The 14,102-nt window shown below is 40.5% G+C and overlaps 1 protein-coding gene across 1 annotated transcript in view; it reads right to left on the minus strand.

Annotated features, from left to right (window-relative positions):
- LOC146361485 (zinc finger protein GLI2-like) overlaps positions 1-14,102 on the minus strand; it is a 98,690-nt gene that overhangs the window by 8,053 nt on the left and 76,535 nt on the right. Inside the window, exons 6-11 of the mRNA XM_084922024.1 lie at positions 10,219-10,420; positions 9,610-9,802; positions 7,144-7,254; positions 5,167-5,307; positions 958-1,107; positions 228-392 (exon numbers count right to left, since the gene is read on the minus strand). Coding sequence (XP_084778150.1) covers positions 228-392; positions 958-1,107; positions 5,167-5,307; positions 7,144-7,254; positions 9,610-9,802; positions 10,219-10,420 — 962 coding nt within the window. The remainder of the gene's footprint in view (positions 1-227; positions 393-957; positions 1,108-5,166; positions 5,308-7,143; positions 7,255-9,609; positions 9,803-10,218; positions 10,421-14,102) is intronic.

Below are 14,102 nucleotides of genomic sequence, written 5' to 3' on the forward strand. Positions count from 1 at the left end.
GCACAGGGGGACACAAAGGGTGCCGGCACCACTTCGTACAGACACAAAGGAACAAACCTGCTGCCCAACGTGAAGCCTTCAGCTCACCTGAGGTGGAGGTGAACTGCTGTCACTACCTGCAGCCTCACATCTCCACCACTTCAATCGCAGCGCTCTGAGAGAATTTGTTATGCAGCTCCATAAGAGAGTCTGTGTGAAGTTTCAGTGAGCGGAGAAGTCTTTTGTACCTCGTTCGAGTGCGTCCGGTTCTGGTGCTTGGCCCGGTCCGAGGCGTTTGAAAAGGCTTTGTTGCATCCTTCGTGCTCACAGACGTATGGCTTCTCGCCGGTGTGCGAGCGCAGGTGGGTTTTTAGATTCTCCAGGCGGGAGTAGGCCTTAGAGCATCCCTCAAACTGCACAGGAAGACAGGAAATAATTAAGTGACTCTAACAAACAAATGGCAGCAAAAAAATAAAGACAAAACACAGATAACTGTCTTGATAAACAGTTAAATAACCAACAGGGTAACACAAGGCCTTCATAGTGGACATCCTAATATTTGTGTGGCACTTTAAAAGTAGATATTCACTTCTATTTATACAAGTAAAGACTTTAAATCATATCGTGAGACTGGCATCATAATTATGATTAAACCTTCAGTCACACAGGCAGAAAAACCAGTTGGAGACCAGTTGGTTGCAAAGCAGCAGTTTAGCAACTTTTTTGGAACAAAACTTAAATATACTGTTACAGCTTATAAATCCATCAACTGGGGTTTGGGTCAAAACCAGGGGTTTACAGATGTTGTGTGGGGTATAAATTCTTTTAATCTGACAGTAAAATGATGAATGCTTCAGTAAGAGGAAAAGAAATCTGTGTGTTTTCCAGATGTGTGCATATGTGCAGTTGCTGATGTTTAGAGAGCATGAGGGGCCCTGTGGGAGCCTGAAGAGGGCGCAGAGGCCATCCGTTACCCACCGTGCACTTGTGTGGTTTCTCCCCCGTGTGTCGGCGCATGTGAACCACCAGCATGTACTGAGCTTTGAAGGGCTTCTGCTCCCGCGAACAGTCCTCCCAGCGGCACACGAACTCCTTCTTCTCTCCGTGGATGTGGTCGTTATTGATGTGCTGTGGGACACACACACACACAGAGAAATGAGAGGGTTTTCTGGGGAGAGCTGTCCACTAAGAGGCTCTCACATTGTTCCCGGTTTAATGTTTCTGTGGAAATCTATCTTATCAGCGGAAATCTCAAAGGAAGGCTGCAGCAGAGGAAAGTCTAATTGGGAATACGTAGACTGTCTGCGACAGTGGAAATGAACATGGGTTAAAGAGCGAAATCAGACAGCTCACTAAAAACCATTTCTTCTTAAAATAAATCATATTTTTTCTTAGCATTTTCGACAAGCTTCATCATTTTATTGTGAGTGTTTTCAAAATTCACCTTTTTCTCTCTTATGTGTCTTTGAAACCTCAAATTAATTCCTGCTTTAACAGATTTTTGAGAGGAAAAAATGCCCTCAAAAACTCAATAGAGCCTCCCGTGGAAGGTTATTGACTTACCTGATTATCTAACCCAAGCGGAAGACAGTTTGTTGTAATATTTGCACAAACACACACACTTATTTTCGTGATTACAACTGCTTGACTTCCTGTTTTAAGGACCGTTCAACCCCAAAATAAATGATCTATTCTTTCCTCGTGCTCTAGTTTGATTTGGTATCCGTTTTAAAGCTATCAGCTGTCAGAAATTCTGCCTTTTCACCAGTATAGTTAAAGTAAAATGCACTTGAAGACCCGATGACTGTCTCTTTTCAGAAATCACGACAGTCATCAACTATTTTATTCTACCGAATAACATTTGCTATATGTGTCACTGCGCAGAAGGAATCGTGCATATATCTGTGTAAGGATGTCGTGTGCACCTTTAGGTGAGCCACAATCTTCCTATGTGTAGTGGATGTAGACAGTGAAAGAAAATAGTTCCCACATGCTGTAGCCCCTACACAGTTGTGGATTTTTAATAACAGAGAGCATAAAGTAGGGGTGGTGAACCTGTGACTGTTCTGGCTGTCTCCAACTGCTCACTTTGATGGAAATGAATAAGTCCAAATTTAGGTTTTTTTTAAGAATATCACTGTGTTTACTGGTCTGAGGATTGATGTATTTATGACTAAAGTTGGGTCATCTGCTAATCAGAAGGTTGGTGATTTGATGATGTAAACTATGATCCCAAATTAAAGTCAAGCATCTGGTTTCAAAAAGCCAAGATTGCTGATGTCCCAAAAACTGAACGACTCACGCCTATACTATCTAGATGGACGAGCATCACTACAGATCAGAAGAAAAATATGTAAAATGGATTTTGGGATGAATTCTTCCTTTAAATAAGCTGCCAGCAATGTTGGGAAATATGCTTACATGATTTATTTCAGACAAGTCCCCCAAAAAACTTCCTTCAATTACATAAAGTACTGATTTAACCAAATTCCTCTGAGAAGCCACAGGATTGATATTAGTGGTGTTAGGATGAGTCACCTGCTGATATCTCGCGGTAAAGACTAGTGTATCCATCCACTTTCCACCTCCGTGCTGTGTCTTTGTATGCAGATACAGCCAGTGAGCACAGGTTTTGATCATGTTACTGATCAATGGAAAAATGATTCCTCACATGTTTACCCTTGAATCTAAAGAAAACAAATGAGTGGAGCTCTGCCAGGGAGAGGATAGGATCTAGTGAAGTTTACAGGAAATGTGGTCTCGATTTGTAAAAAACAAGGGCACAGCTGACAATTACCTCGACCACAGACTCATTTGTTTACAGCGCTGCGATCAAAGCATCAGAATCACGTTGAATCCGAAGCTCCGGTGTTTGAAAATGCCACACATAGCAGCTTTAAAAGTCTGTAAACAGTCACAGAGCTGGTTTATGTGAGACTTTCCTCAGATGGACAGAAGAATCGGGGTTTAATGAATGATGGACAGCAGCCTCCCAGCCCTGCAGGACCCTCACTAATCCTCCTCACTCTGCTGCCTCTTTTCTCTCTCTGCTTCACTGCAACTGAGGAATGCCTAAGACCCTTTCAGCCAAGACTCTGCGTGCTGCGATGGGAAAAAATGAAAGCGATGATGGTTTGGAGGTCAGCTCGGCAGCCAGAGGAAAAACTCAAAACAAGCATGTACAAGAACTGAATGAACACAGAGGTTGTTTTCAGTGTCCAGGTAGATGTTCACGTAGATGATCAAAGAGCTCATTCCTGACCTTTGGAAGAGAAAGTCAACATTTAGTTTTTAGGAATTAAAAGATTTTATTTCCCTTGTTTCAGGGCAGATTTTCTCATTTTCAGTATCAAATTTGATCCTGAGTTGTCTTCCAGTAAGGTCGGCATTAAACTTGAAGCTTCATAATGTCAAGACCAAATAGGAGACATTACAACACCTACGTTCAACTCTTATTTGTATAGAAGTAATGTTGCTGTTATATTTAGTTAACTTATTTCTCTAGGTAGGAGAACACAGCTAATGCAGATTGTTTTTTACAGCCATAAAGCTAAAACTAGTATTCCATCTCTTGAGTGGAAAAGGTCAGCTAGCCATCCAAACCATCTGGTAACTTAGCAGGCCAAATTTCAAATGATTTATCATCTGCAAAACTGGAGACTCTCTGCTGTCCTGTGAAAAACTAAGAACAAGCTCACTGCTTCCACTGAAATTAAGTGAGAAAGTAAATTAGCTCGATTAACTGATCATCATCAAGCTAGAGCACCTCTACAAAAGCAGAGGTTTTGTCAGTTTTCTGATGTGCACCATTCAGGTGTGTATTAACACAATACTACAATCTATCCAGGAGTGGGAATCCCAGCAAGATCAGACGTGCAATACTCAGAGAAACCGAAGAGGTACATCTCAGACTCTACAGGCCTCAGTTAGCATGTTGAATGTTAAAGCTCATGACAGCACACTTAGAAAAAGACTGAACAAGTGTGGCTTGTTTGGAAGGGTCGGTGCTGCTCATGCTTCTTTGTGGTAGCACAGCTTAGGTTTATAATGTTGCATTGAACAAAACAAAAGAGTTCAGCAACAATGTCCTTTGGATAGGTCAGACCATAATGGAGACGTTTGGTCGTAATGCACAAAACTAAACACAGCAGTCTGCAGTCATCAAGTCAACTATGAACTCTTCTGTATACCAAAGTATTCTAGAGTCAAATGTGAGCCTTTTGTTTGATGGGTAAAGCATACAATGATCCCAAGAACAGCATCAAATATACAACAGAATGACTGAAAAAGACAATGATAAAGGTGTTTCAGTGGCAAAAGTCAATGTACTGAAGTAATGTTGCAAAGAAGATTGACTCCACGATGATGTGAAAGACCGATAAAGTCATACAGCAAACCATTACCTCAAATTATTGCTGCTGAAGGTGGTTCAACAAGCTATTGAATCATGGGCAGTACTTCTCTCTTCGTCAGCAGCAGTATCTGCCAGAATGGCAGTAGTTCATGCTGTGGCATAAGAATGTGTTGGACGTTCACAGGGAAACTGAGGTTTGTATATAATATGTGACGATCATAATTTTTATGGTTCTAATTTTTGTTTGCAGTTGCTGGTTGGTCAGGTTTAAGGAGACCACAGTTTGGCTGCCACAAGAGGAACCCAACCAAGGTCACCAGTCTAAACAGGAGTCATTTTAACCTGTTAAGCAACAACAGAGTTTCATATAGAATACAGTTTGAGTCGCAGTTATCTATCATATTTTATATCTTCCCCCACTGAAAACGCTATGTCCAGATGAACAGAATCAACTTTCTGGGACCTTCATATTTTACTTTTGTTTTAAATGAGTGCTTGGTGCATGATGTGTGAATGATGCAAGAAAAAATGACTAATAACATTCAGATTTGACATTCTCATTGTTGGAATTCAAACTGGTTGATTTTTAACCACAACTGAGCCAAACCAAACTCTAATAGTCTAGATTTAATATCTTTATCTGAGTTTTCAGAAGCTACGTTGATCATATGGTATTTATTCAGCAGGCAGATAGGGTTTTCATTGGCCTGATCTTTATGGTTTCAGGACAAATCTTTCTGTCAGCTTCATTTCTTTTAGGTTAGCAAAGGTGTTGAGATGTCAGAATATTTATCAGTTTGCAGATGGTGTTTTTTTTGCAGTCGCACACTTACGTGGACCAGCTGGTCCTGCGTGTCGTACTCTTTGGTGCAGCCTTCCCAGTGGCAGTTGGTTTCGTAAACAGCCTCGGGCTCCTGCTTACAATCGTCCCGATCCACGTCATCCTTCAGGTCCAACAAGCCACTGTGATGGTTCTGTAGAGAATCCAGACCGAACACTGTTAAATACATGTCAAGCTGTCCTTTATTTTTCTCAATATAAATGAAAAACTCCGAGAGTTATTTACGTTGAACTGAAATAAGTACGTTTTCTCGCCTTCATCTGAGGGCTTGTTTGCACCAAGCACATGTGGAAGCGTTTACTGCCCAGCTGTTAGGAGTCACATTCAGCTGTTTGTTCATATGTTTTACCTGCCACGAACACCAGAGATGGTAAATTACAGATTAAAGCTCGCACCGCTCCATCATGCTTCACTGAAGTTAAAGAGGTTGGCATCAGATTTGTTTTGACAACCTCAACCACAAACACACACGCGTGACTTCTGTTTACAACTCCACGTTAGCTTGTAATTCAGCAGCGTGAACGTAAATGAACCAAACACTGAAATCTCACATTGTCAGCTTTGTGTTTCTGAGTGTGTGATCAGGCGTCCGGGCTCATCTTCAACAGCGGCAAATCTGGTAAACCTGTTGAGAAACTGTGTTTCTCAAACAGTTCTTTCAGTTTGATAAAAGCTTCCCCAGTTTTCTAAATATCGCCCCCACTTTCCCCAGTTTTCACTGTCTAAAAACCTTCCAGAATTTCCAAAATTGTTCCCACTTTTCCTTTCACAACTTCGACAAAAATCAAAGAATGTCCCAGAGTTGTGATCAATCATTCCAACCAAATGATTGATATATATATATATATATATATATATATATATATATATATATATATATATATATATATATATATATATATATATATATATATATATATATATATATATATATATATATATGTATATTCGCGTTCCAAAAAATTCCCAGACTTTCCAGTTCACAACTTTGTAAAAAATTGAAACTTTCCTCAGATGTCCCCACTTCCTGGAAGTGTCACTGTTTAAAATGTTCTCCTGCTCAGTGTCCTCACCAAGACAAATGTACAGGGACGCTCACACATGTCTGAGACACAAACTGACACGTAGTTTGTCCCACGTGGCTCCTGGTACACTTCCACCAACACAAAGACGCACACACACACTGACACACAAGGTGCTGACTGCAGCATGTTTGTCTCTGCCCCACGCACGCTATCTTCATCAATTCTGGTGGCCCCAAGACGACTGCGCGCACCGCCGTCCCCATGCATCACGCCCAAACCTGCCTTGCTATCGGAGAGAAGCCGCAAATTTGTCAAAAGGAAGAGGAAAAGGCTCCTCACATGACAATAAAGCCCGGCCAATATTTCATGAAAATGAAGTGCTCTGGCACAGTTTACAGTGGCCGCGGAGGGAGAGGGAGGGGGAGCCAAACGAATGGATGCAAAGCTCTTATCATGTGGAATTTTTCTGTATCCGAGATGCGATTTACAAGAAGGTCACAGGAGGCTGTGGCGCATCAGGGGCCACGGATCAGGATACAGAGAGTGAAGGCAAACAAATGTTCCCACTTTCCTGTCCAAACTCCCACGCTTCTCAAAACAGTCCAAAAATGTCACCTCATGATCCAAAAAAGGTCCTGATTTTACAAACATCTGATTACTCATTAAAAAGGTCGTGACTTTTTTAAAAGCATTGTTAATGAATGGCGCCAAAGTTTCTTTCAAAACTAAGTCCCGTCTTTCCACACAATGCCTCTTTCCAAAGAGTACTCACTCCTGAAACTACGTTCAGACTTTCCGAAATATTCTCAAATTTTTTGTGCTGTTGAGCAAATTGTTATCTTTTTACAGTTCAAGTCTCAGTTAACTCAAAGGTCATTTTACTCCATATAACCCTGATGCAAACTTAAAGCAGTAAAACACATTTTTCTCTTATTCTTTCGTACCGGTGAACAGGGAGACGATGGCCTCAGTCCTTCTGCTTCAGGCTTGACCTTTGACCTTTTGGTGTTCATGGGGTCAACTGTGCTGCTGACGGCCGAGTCGCCTCTGTGGTTCTGAGGAGGGGAAAGATTCAGGATCAGACACCTTTAGATGTTATGCAAGAACATCTTAAATGAATTGAAGTAAAAGTTTATCTCCAGTAAAAATCCTGTTACTCCTGCACGATAATCATATTTTTACAGGAGGGTTACTGTAACCTAAAGTTCAAAATGTACGGAAGCCCGTGGAGGACAATATTACTATTTTGAGTGATTTATCTGCTGTTCTCCTTCTGTTTGTGTATATATTTATTGTTATTTACTTTATTTTTTGCTTGTTTTAATATGTAATTTTCTTACTTTCTAACTTAATACTTTTTCTTACTGTATTTATTTATTGTTTTTATGCTGCTTTACATGTGATACTGGGTTATATAAATAACACTAACTTACTTTAAGTGCATTTAACTTGAAATTTAACAATTTTTGCATTAATATGGTGTCACCCTGTGGAGTAGATTTAATATTATTTAAATGAAATAGTGACAACAACAACAACAACAACAAGCAACCAAGACAAAACCCCACTAGAACAAAAATTAAACTATGCAAACATTTCTATATTTATCATAGAGTAATTCATATTCTCAGCTGAAAAAGTCTCTAAAAAAGGCAAATCCAATTCAAAATATAACACAAGGCAAATCACCGGCCCCTGTTCCCTTCTGCAGGATCTACACGAAGCCCTTCCTAACCTCTCACACAAACATCTGTAATCTGAGCCAGACTCCGAGATTAGACGACCAGATTAGACAGAGAAACCATGGGGGACACTGCGAGCATGTGCGGAGGCTGACACCGCAAATCAAAACACTGCGAGCGCCGTGACCCGGTGAGCGAGCGGAGGGCGGGATGATGACAAATAAAATCTACAGTGAGAACAAACGGCTGGAAACCGGAGCTGCAAAATTCAGGGTTTGGCTAAACAGTTATTTCAGCAGCTGGCATGGAGAAAAATACCTGGGGAACAAAAAGGGGGAATTTCCTGCAACCGCACAGAAATCAGAGGCTTCAATCATCCAGAAAGCTTCGAGTACACAAAACTCTGTCAGCTTACAGCTGTCTTAAACTTATATTATTTTCTCTGTTTATTTAAACTCAAACCAGACAAAACTGTCTTTTGTTTGAAGAACTTTAAATACTGATTCAAATATACGAGGCAGATGTTTACAGTCTTGTTTTTTAAAACGGCAAAAGAAATAAAAATGTATAAGAAATCTACAATATCCAGTAATGACAGTATTCAGATGTCGGTGTGTATATGACTTCCACCTAAAAAGCTGTCATACTGTAAGAATAAACATTTTACTTCTGCTTAGTCAAAATAGAAAATTAACAACAGCCTTATAAGAATGTGTCAACAGAGCTGATGTTACTGAACCAGTGAAAATGTGCTTAAAAAATGACTTTTATAGAAGGAAAATGCAGCGACTACCAGAAACTCTGAGTACAAAAATGAAAAAATAATTAGCAACAAATAAAAAGAGTTTAATGCTGAAAATCGACAAAAAATAGAAATTGGATTATTACTTCTGAAAAATGAATCCAGAACCAGGTCCTATGTGACAAGTTAAACAAAAAAGAACAAGTAGGGCTTTTTTAGCAAAAACTTTTTTTAAAAAAAATCTTTAAAAAGCATTTTGTCTTTAAAAGAGGTGGAAAACCAAAAGCTCTCATTCACTTTAAGATTATTTGAACTTGTTTCTAACAGAAACTGCTGCTAAATTCTGTCCAAATCAATATGACAGCATCTTCTATAGTCTTCACATATTTATATGTGTCTATGGAAAATATATTGAAAGGGAAAAAAACTGAATCACAGTTACGGGAAAAAAATTTAGACTAATTTCTCAGCTTTGAGCATTCCTCAGAAATGTGGATGTGTTTAATTTTAGTCACACACCAGTTAATCAATCAATCAATCAATCAATCAATAATTCAATCAAGCCATCTGTGAAGCAGAACTCCATAAAAGGTCCAGAGCACGTGGAGCGCAGACATCAAATAACATCCACACAATACAAAAATAATTTCTAACCTGCATCCTGATACTAACCTGAACCTAAAATTATCAGCAAATATGACTTTGTGTAGAAACTAAATGAATTAATAAAATCACTTGCAGTACTTCTAAAATAAAGTGCACTGGTCCTTACATTTATCCCTGTGTGATACCATATTTGATGGTTTTAAAGGTATAGAACAGCTTCCTTTAGCACAAACTCCTCTTTCATTTCTGTAAATTTGTTTTTTTCTCCTGTACTGGAGAGGACATGACAGAGCACACAGGAAAGCAGGACGGCGAGGGGCAATGAAATGGAGAAAATGATGCGAAGTGGAATCAAACCCTTGCCCCTTTATATTTTGTACCTTGGATACCAGGTCGCTGTTGTGGGTGGAGGCAGGAAGCGAGGAGAGGCCGAGGGCCCCCTGGCGGGTGGCGAAGGTGGGCGGCGGCTGGATGAGGGGCGGAGTGTGGCCGAAGGCGCTGAGGCCTCGCTGCTGGGAGAGGAGCTGCTGGTAGGCCATGGGATTGATGGGGTGAGGGAAGGGGAAGGACGGGCTGCAAGTATAAAGGATTTTTGTATAAAAGAGAATCTCAGCGGTAAACATAAAAACTTGATACTTATATTTACAATGAATAAATTAAACTTTGGTTTACTGTGCAGTTAACCTCCATTCTTTAATTATTTGAGGAAATAAAATTAAAAACAAAAATCAGAAAGAAAGAAGAAAAAACTTTGTGGCTTTTCCCTTCTGCAACATATCAACCAATCAGGAGAGAGAGAGAGAAAATCAGACACCTGAGCTGGAATAAACCTGTTCAGTCTGAGAAGGCGATCAAACACTGCAAGGGTTCAGTGACTGAGATAAAGAATCAAAACTTGTCTCATGAGAAGGTTTAAGTTCAGTGGATCTGAACCTTTGAGTGACAGATCCAGGTGTTACGTTATCTGACATCAGTGTGGGTGCGGATACCTGAGCCCGCCGACCGACAGGTGTCCGTAGGAGCTGCTGGCGGCCGAGCTGGAGCGTGAATTGTTGATGTATGCCACCAGGGAGTTGGGCGAGGTGCGGATCATCGTCTGGAGGTCGATGCTGGCGTCGGACAGCGGCGAGATAGACAGCGCCCTTTTCCTGCTGAGCCGCGGCGTCAGTCTGGGGCTTGAGAACCGCGACACTGTGGATGACACACAGGTGGGTGAACAGGTGATATTATCCATCACACTGGTAACATGTAGGTTAGCAGTGAGAGGAGTCTAAAGGAAAGACTCTTAAATCTAACGAGTCACTCTCCACCTGAATGCAGTCTACTTAGAATCAGCCTGTGTCTGCTGTTTGTGCTATTTTGGGGTGGAGGCATTAAAGCGGTGAGGGTGGAAGTGCATGCTTGCTGTGATGGATGCTGCTGCAGCATCGCTGTGACACCCAAAACCCCGCGGACTCACAACAGCCCTATCAATAAGTGCTCACAGCGAATATAGTAAACTATCTCTTCACTGACACAAACAGAGCCTGGCAGATATTACTGTAGATATTAGACAATAAACTCAAGCCTCAAGGATGCAGGAATTGCACTGTAGAAGCAATCATCTGGAATAAGTGACCTACATCCGACTGGATCTGTCCCAGTGACACAAATTTTAAATGGAGAAGGGTCGAGGGGGTTAGTTGTTGTTTGATTGCACAACACTGAGAAGAATCACCATGTTTTCAGGGTATTTCGGTTTACAACTCCCTACTTTCCTAAAATAAGTAAAGAACACTTTCAGTGGAGGAAGAATTCAAATAGTTGCAGGTTGGGTTTCAGTTTGTCTTTACATAGGGAATAGAGTATAACACTGATGACACCTGGCTTTAACAGTTATGCATGCTGATGCTGATTTGCATAACATTATATGAAAACTGTCTTTACTGTACAGTCTAAGTAGGCGGTCCCCAACCCCGGGGGACCGGTACCAGTCGTTTGGTACCGGGCCACGAGAGTTGAGGCTCGGGTGTGAAATGTATGGTTTTCAGGGGCTTTATCGTTTTTTATCGTTATGGTTTTTCTTTTAATCATTTTTATCATTAACTCGGTTTCCCTGGGTCTTTTCCCATGTGTTATGAATAAATCTTCTGTTTTATTGGTACCAATACTGGCTTTATTTTGTTGTATTTATCCGCAACACCTTAAAGGTGAAAATAAACCGGTCCGCTAATGTCCACTAGAGGTGGGCTCCAAAAGTTAAAATGTCCAACTTAATTTCTTTAGTTCGAGCAGAAATAAATGTGTTTACATCTTAATACAAAAAACATTTTTAGCCTATGTAGTTAATTTGCCCTCATGACAACTATACAGGGGAATAATTGTTTTTTATAATTCACCTATTTAAATTGCATTAAGGCTGTCATGTTTAGGCTGTGTGCAGGCAGGATGAGAACCCAAACGCAAGCTCACGGAGGCAGGAATGAACTCAAAACACAGTTTTATTGCTGACGGAAGTTAAGGCGATACAAAATAATATGAACTGTGACGTTATAAAGGAACTGACTCACAAGGAAACACACGAAGGGGCACACAGCATGAGGGAGAACGCGACACTGAACTGAGGGAGACGCGGACATAAATACACAGAGGGTTAACGAGGGAAGTGGGAGCACACGGGGAACACAGCTGACACAGATAATTGTAACGAGACAGGGCAGGAGTGAACACAACATGATGCATACTGACGAGAGACTGTCAAAATAAAACAGGAAGTACACAGAGGTTCAGACAGGAGGAGAGAGAGCACGGGGAGAGCACGGACATAACGGGCTGGGGAAAACATGGAATAAGACACAAGGAGGGGAAACGAGGGCTCACAGATACACAGAGGGGCACACGGGGGTAATCAAATAAGGAACATCTTAACAGAACAACCTAGGAACCACGGCATAAATAAAGAACAAAATACAAAACACACGAAAACTACGAATACTGGGCCAACATTGCCCAGGACCATGACATCGGCATTATTAGAGGTTGTGCCGCCTTGACTGACAGGGGCTTTAGCTGCTAACTGTCTGCTATGTTCCTGAATGGACCTCTAGACCAAGTTTAAAAGGATTTGTTTAATTTTGGTAATAAATAAAATCAGATCATCAGCATACAGTTATAGGCTGCGATCAGTTTGTTCCTTCTGGTGCACTTTTCATATGATCATCTGACAGATAATATGGCTTATTGTGTGGTTATTGTACTAACAGACCATCCCTCCAGTTTTAGTAAAATTCTGATTTTATTTGGCTTTTAATTAGCAAGAATCGGTGTCTGTGTTAGCTGATAACTTACCCTGTCATTCTGATATGTTCATTTCTGTCTTGAAAAAGCCAACACAGAGACTAAAACACTGACACTGACCCTTCAGAACTTGAAGTTCAGAAGCCAATGCTAGCATCACAGTGGCTATTTCCATTATGATTTTGTTTTCTATCTACTCTATGATAGTTTGGGTTTAACAGAATTATGTCAGTACAACAGCAGGAAGTGTTTTTCACCGTGCTAAACTAATCACCTGTTGGCTGCATCAGGTGATCAGTTTGCAATAATCTACCAAGAGCCACTCCAGGTCCTGTCAATGCCTTTAATCTAAAAACAGCTGTCATCAGAATGGCACTCAATCAATTTGAGCGAATGGACAAAGGACCCCACATTTATTATGTCCATGTAGATAAGAAGCATCAGTAAATAATTTGTTTTTCTTACAAGGAAGCTAATATGCTAATAACAGGACTTAGTCCCTTGATGGCACATTTAGAACTGTAGTTAAACCATAATTTACATGCATCTATATGAAACTGTTTGTTTGGTGGTTGAAAGGTGAATGCTGTTGCTCGGCTGATGTGTGTAATCTTTGAGTACCCAAAGTGCCTCATCCTACTGAGACATGCCTGATACTCACAGGCAGGTCATTTTACCATCTGTAAGGGGTTGTATTTTATACAAATGCACTGCAATGAAATGTGTCCTTAATGGGCTGACACAAAAGTGAAGAATGAGGGAAACATATCCCCAGCATCACAGCGTTGACATGTATTTGGTGCTGTTTAAACAGCAATCAATAAAACTGACTTCTGCGTAAATCAGAAAAATTAGGGAAATTTTTTTATCAATGTGTTTCTTGGTTGGATTTGGGAGAGTTTGACAGAGGTCAACATGTACTGGCTGTTTATTGTTTTAAAAAATTAACATGAGAAGGGCTTAAATTACAGACAAATACATGTTTTTTTCCCAAGTTTTCTTTTGGAGAAAAACCCTCATTTCAATTCTCACAGGCCTTAGAGTGAAGCAGGGAATTAGCCTCCTCTGCAGCTGTCTGATCATTACATTTCACAACTTTAGTCTTTAGTCCAAACATGTGTCTGCATGAAATCCAATGCAGCTCTCACATCTGCCCACATGTGGCGACCTCATTAAGATTCAGACACGACCAATCAATCTTCCCGCAATAATTCCTCGTAATTACTCCAGATAAACATCACCCAGTCCGGGTTGGACTTCACGATGCTAAATGAGGGCAATTTACAAAGAATTGATTTCAACTGCAAGGAAATGTATGCAGAACCATCTGATCGATCTCAGCTCTGACATGTAAATTCAGACAACAAAACTCTTCTTCAAGCAGGTAAAACAGGCTCCAAACTTCCTTTTTCTTTAAGTTGTAACACTGGGCGGACATACAGAACTCATTGCATGCTTAATTGTAATTTTTTTCCTAACCAGCTAGTCCAGAAGACAATGAGAAGCACACTGACTGTATTTAGGTGTTATGGTTAAATAATAATGTTTAATGTGACATAAGTAAATAAACAGATTTTAAAAGATTCAGTCTGAGACT

This window comes from Perissodus microlepis, chromosome 23, assembly GCF_051167445.1.
Source record: "Perissodus microlepis isolate ML-2025 ecotype Zambia chromosome 23, ASM5116744v1, whole genome shotgun sequence".
NCBI classification, from domain to species: domain Eukaryota; kingdom Metazoa; phylum Chordata; class Actinopteri; order Cichliformes; family Cichlidae; genus Perissodus; species Perissodus microlepis.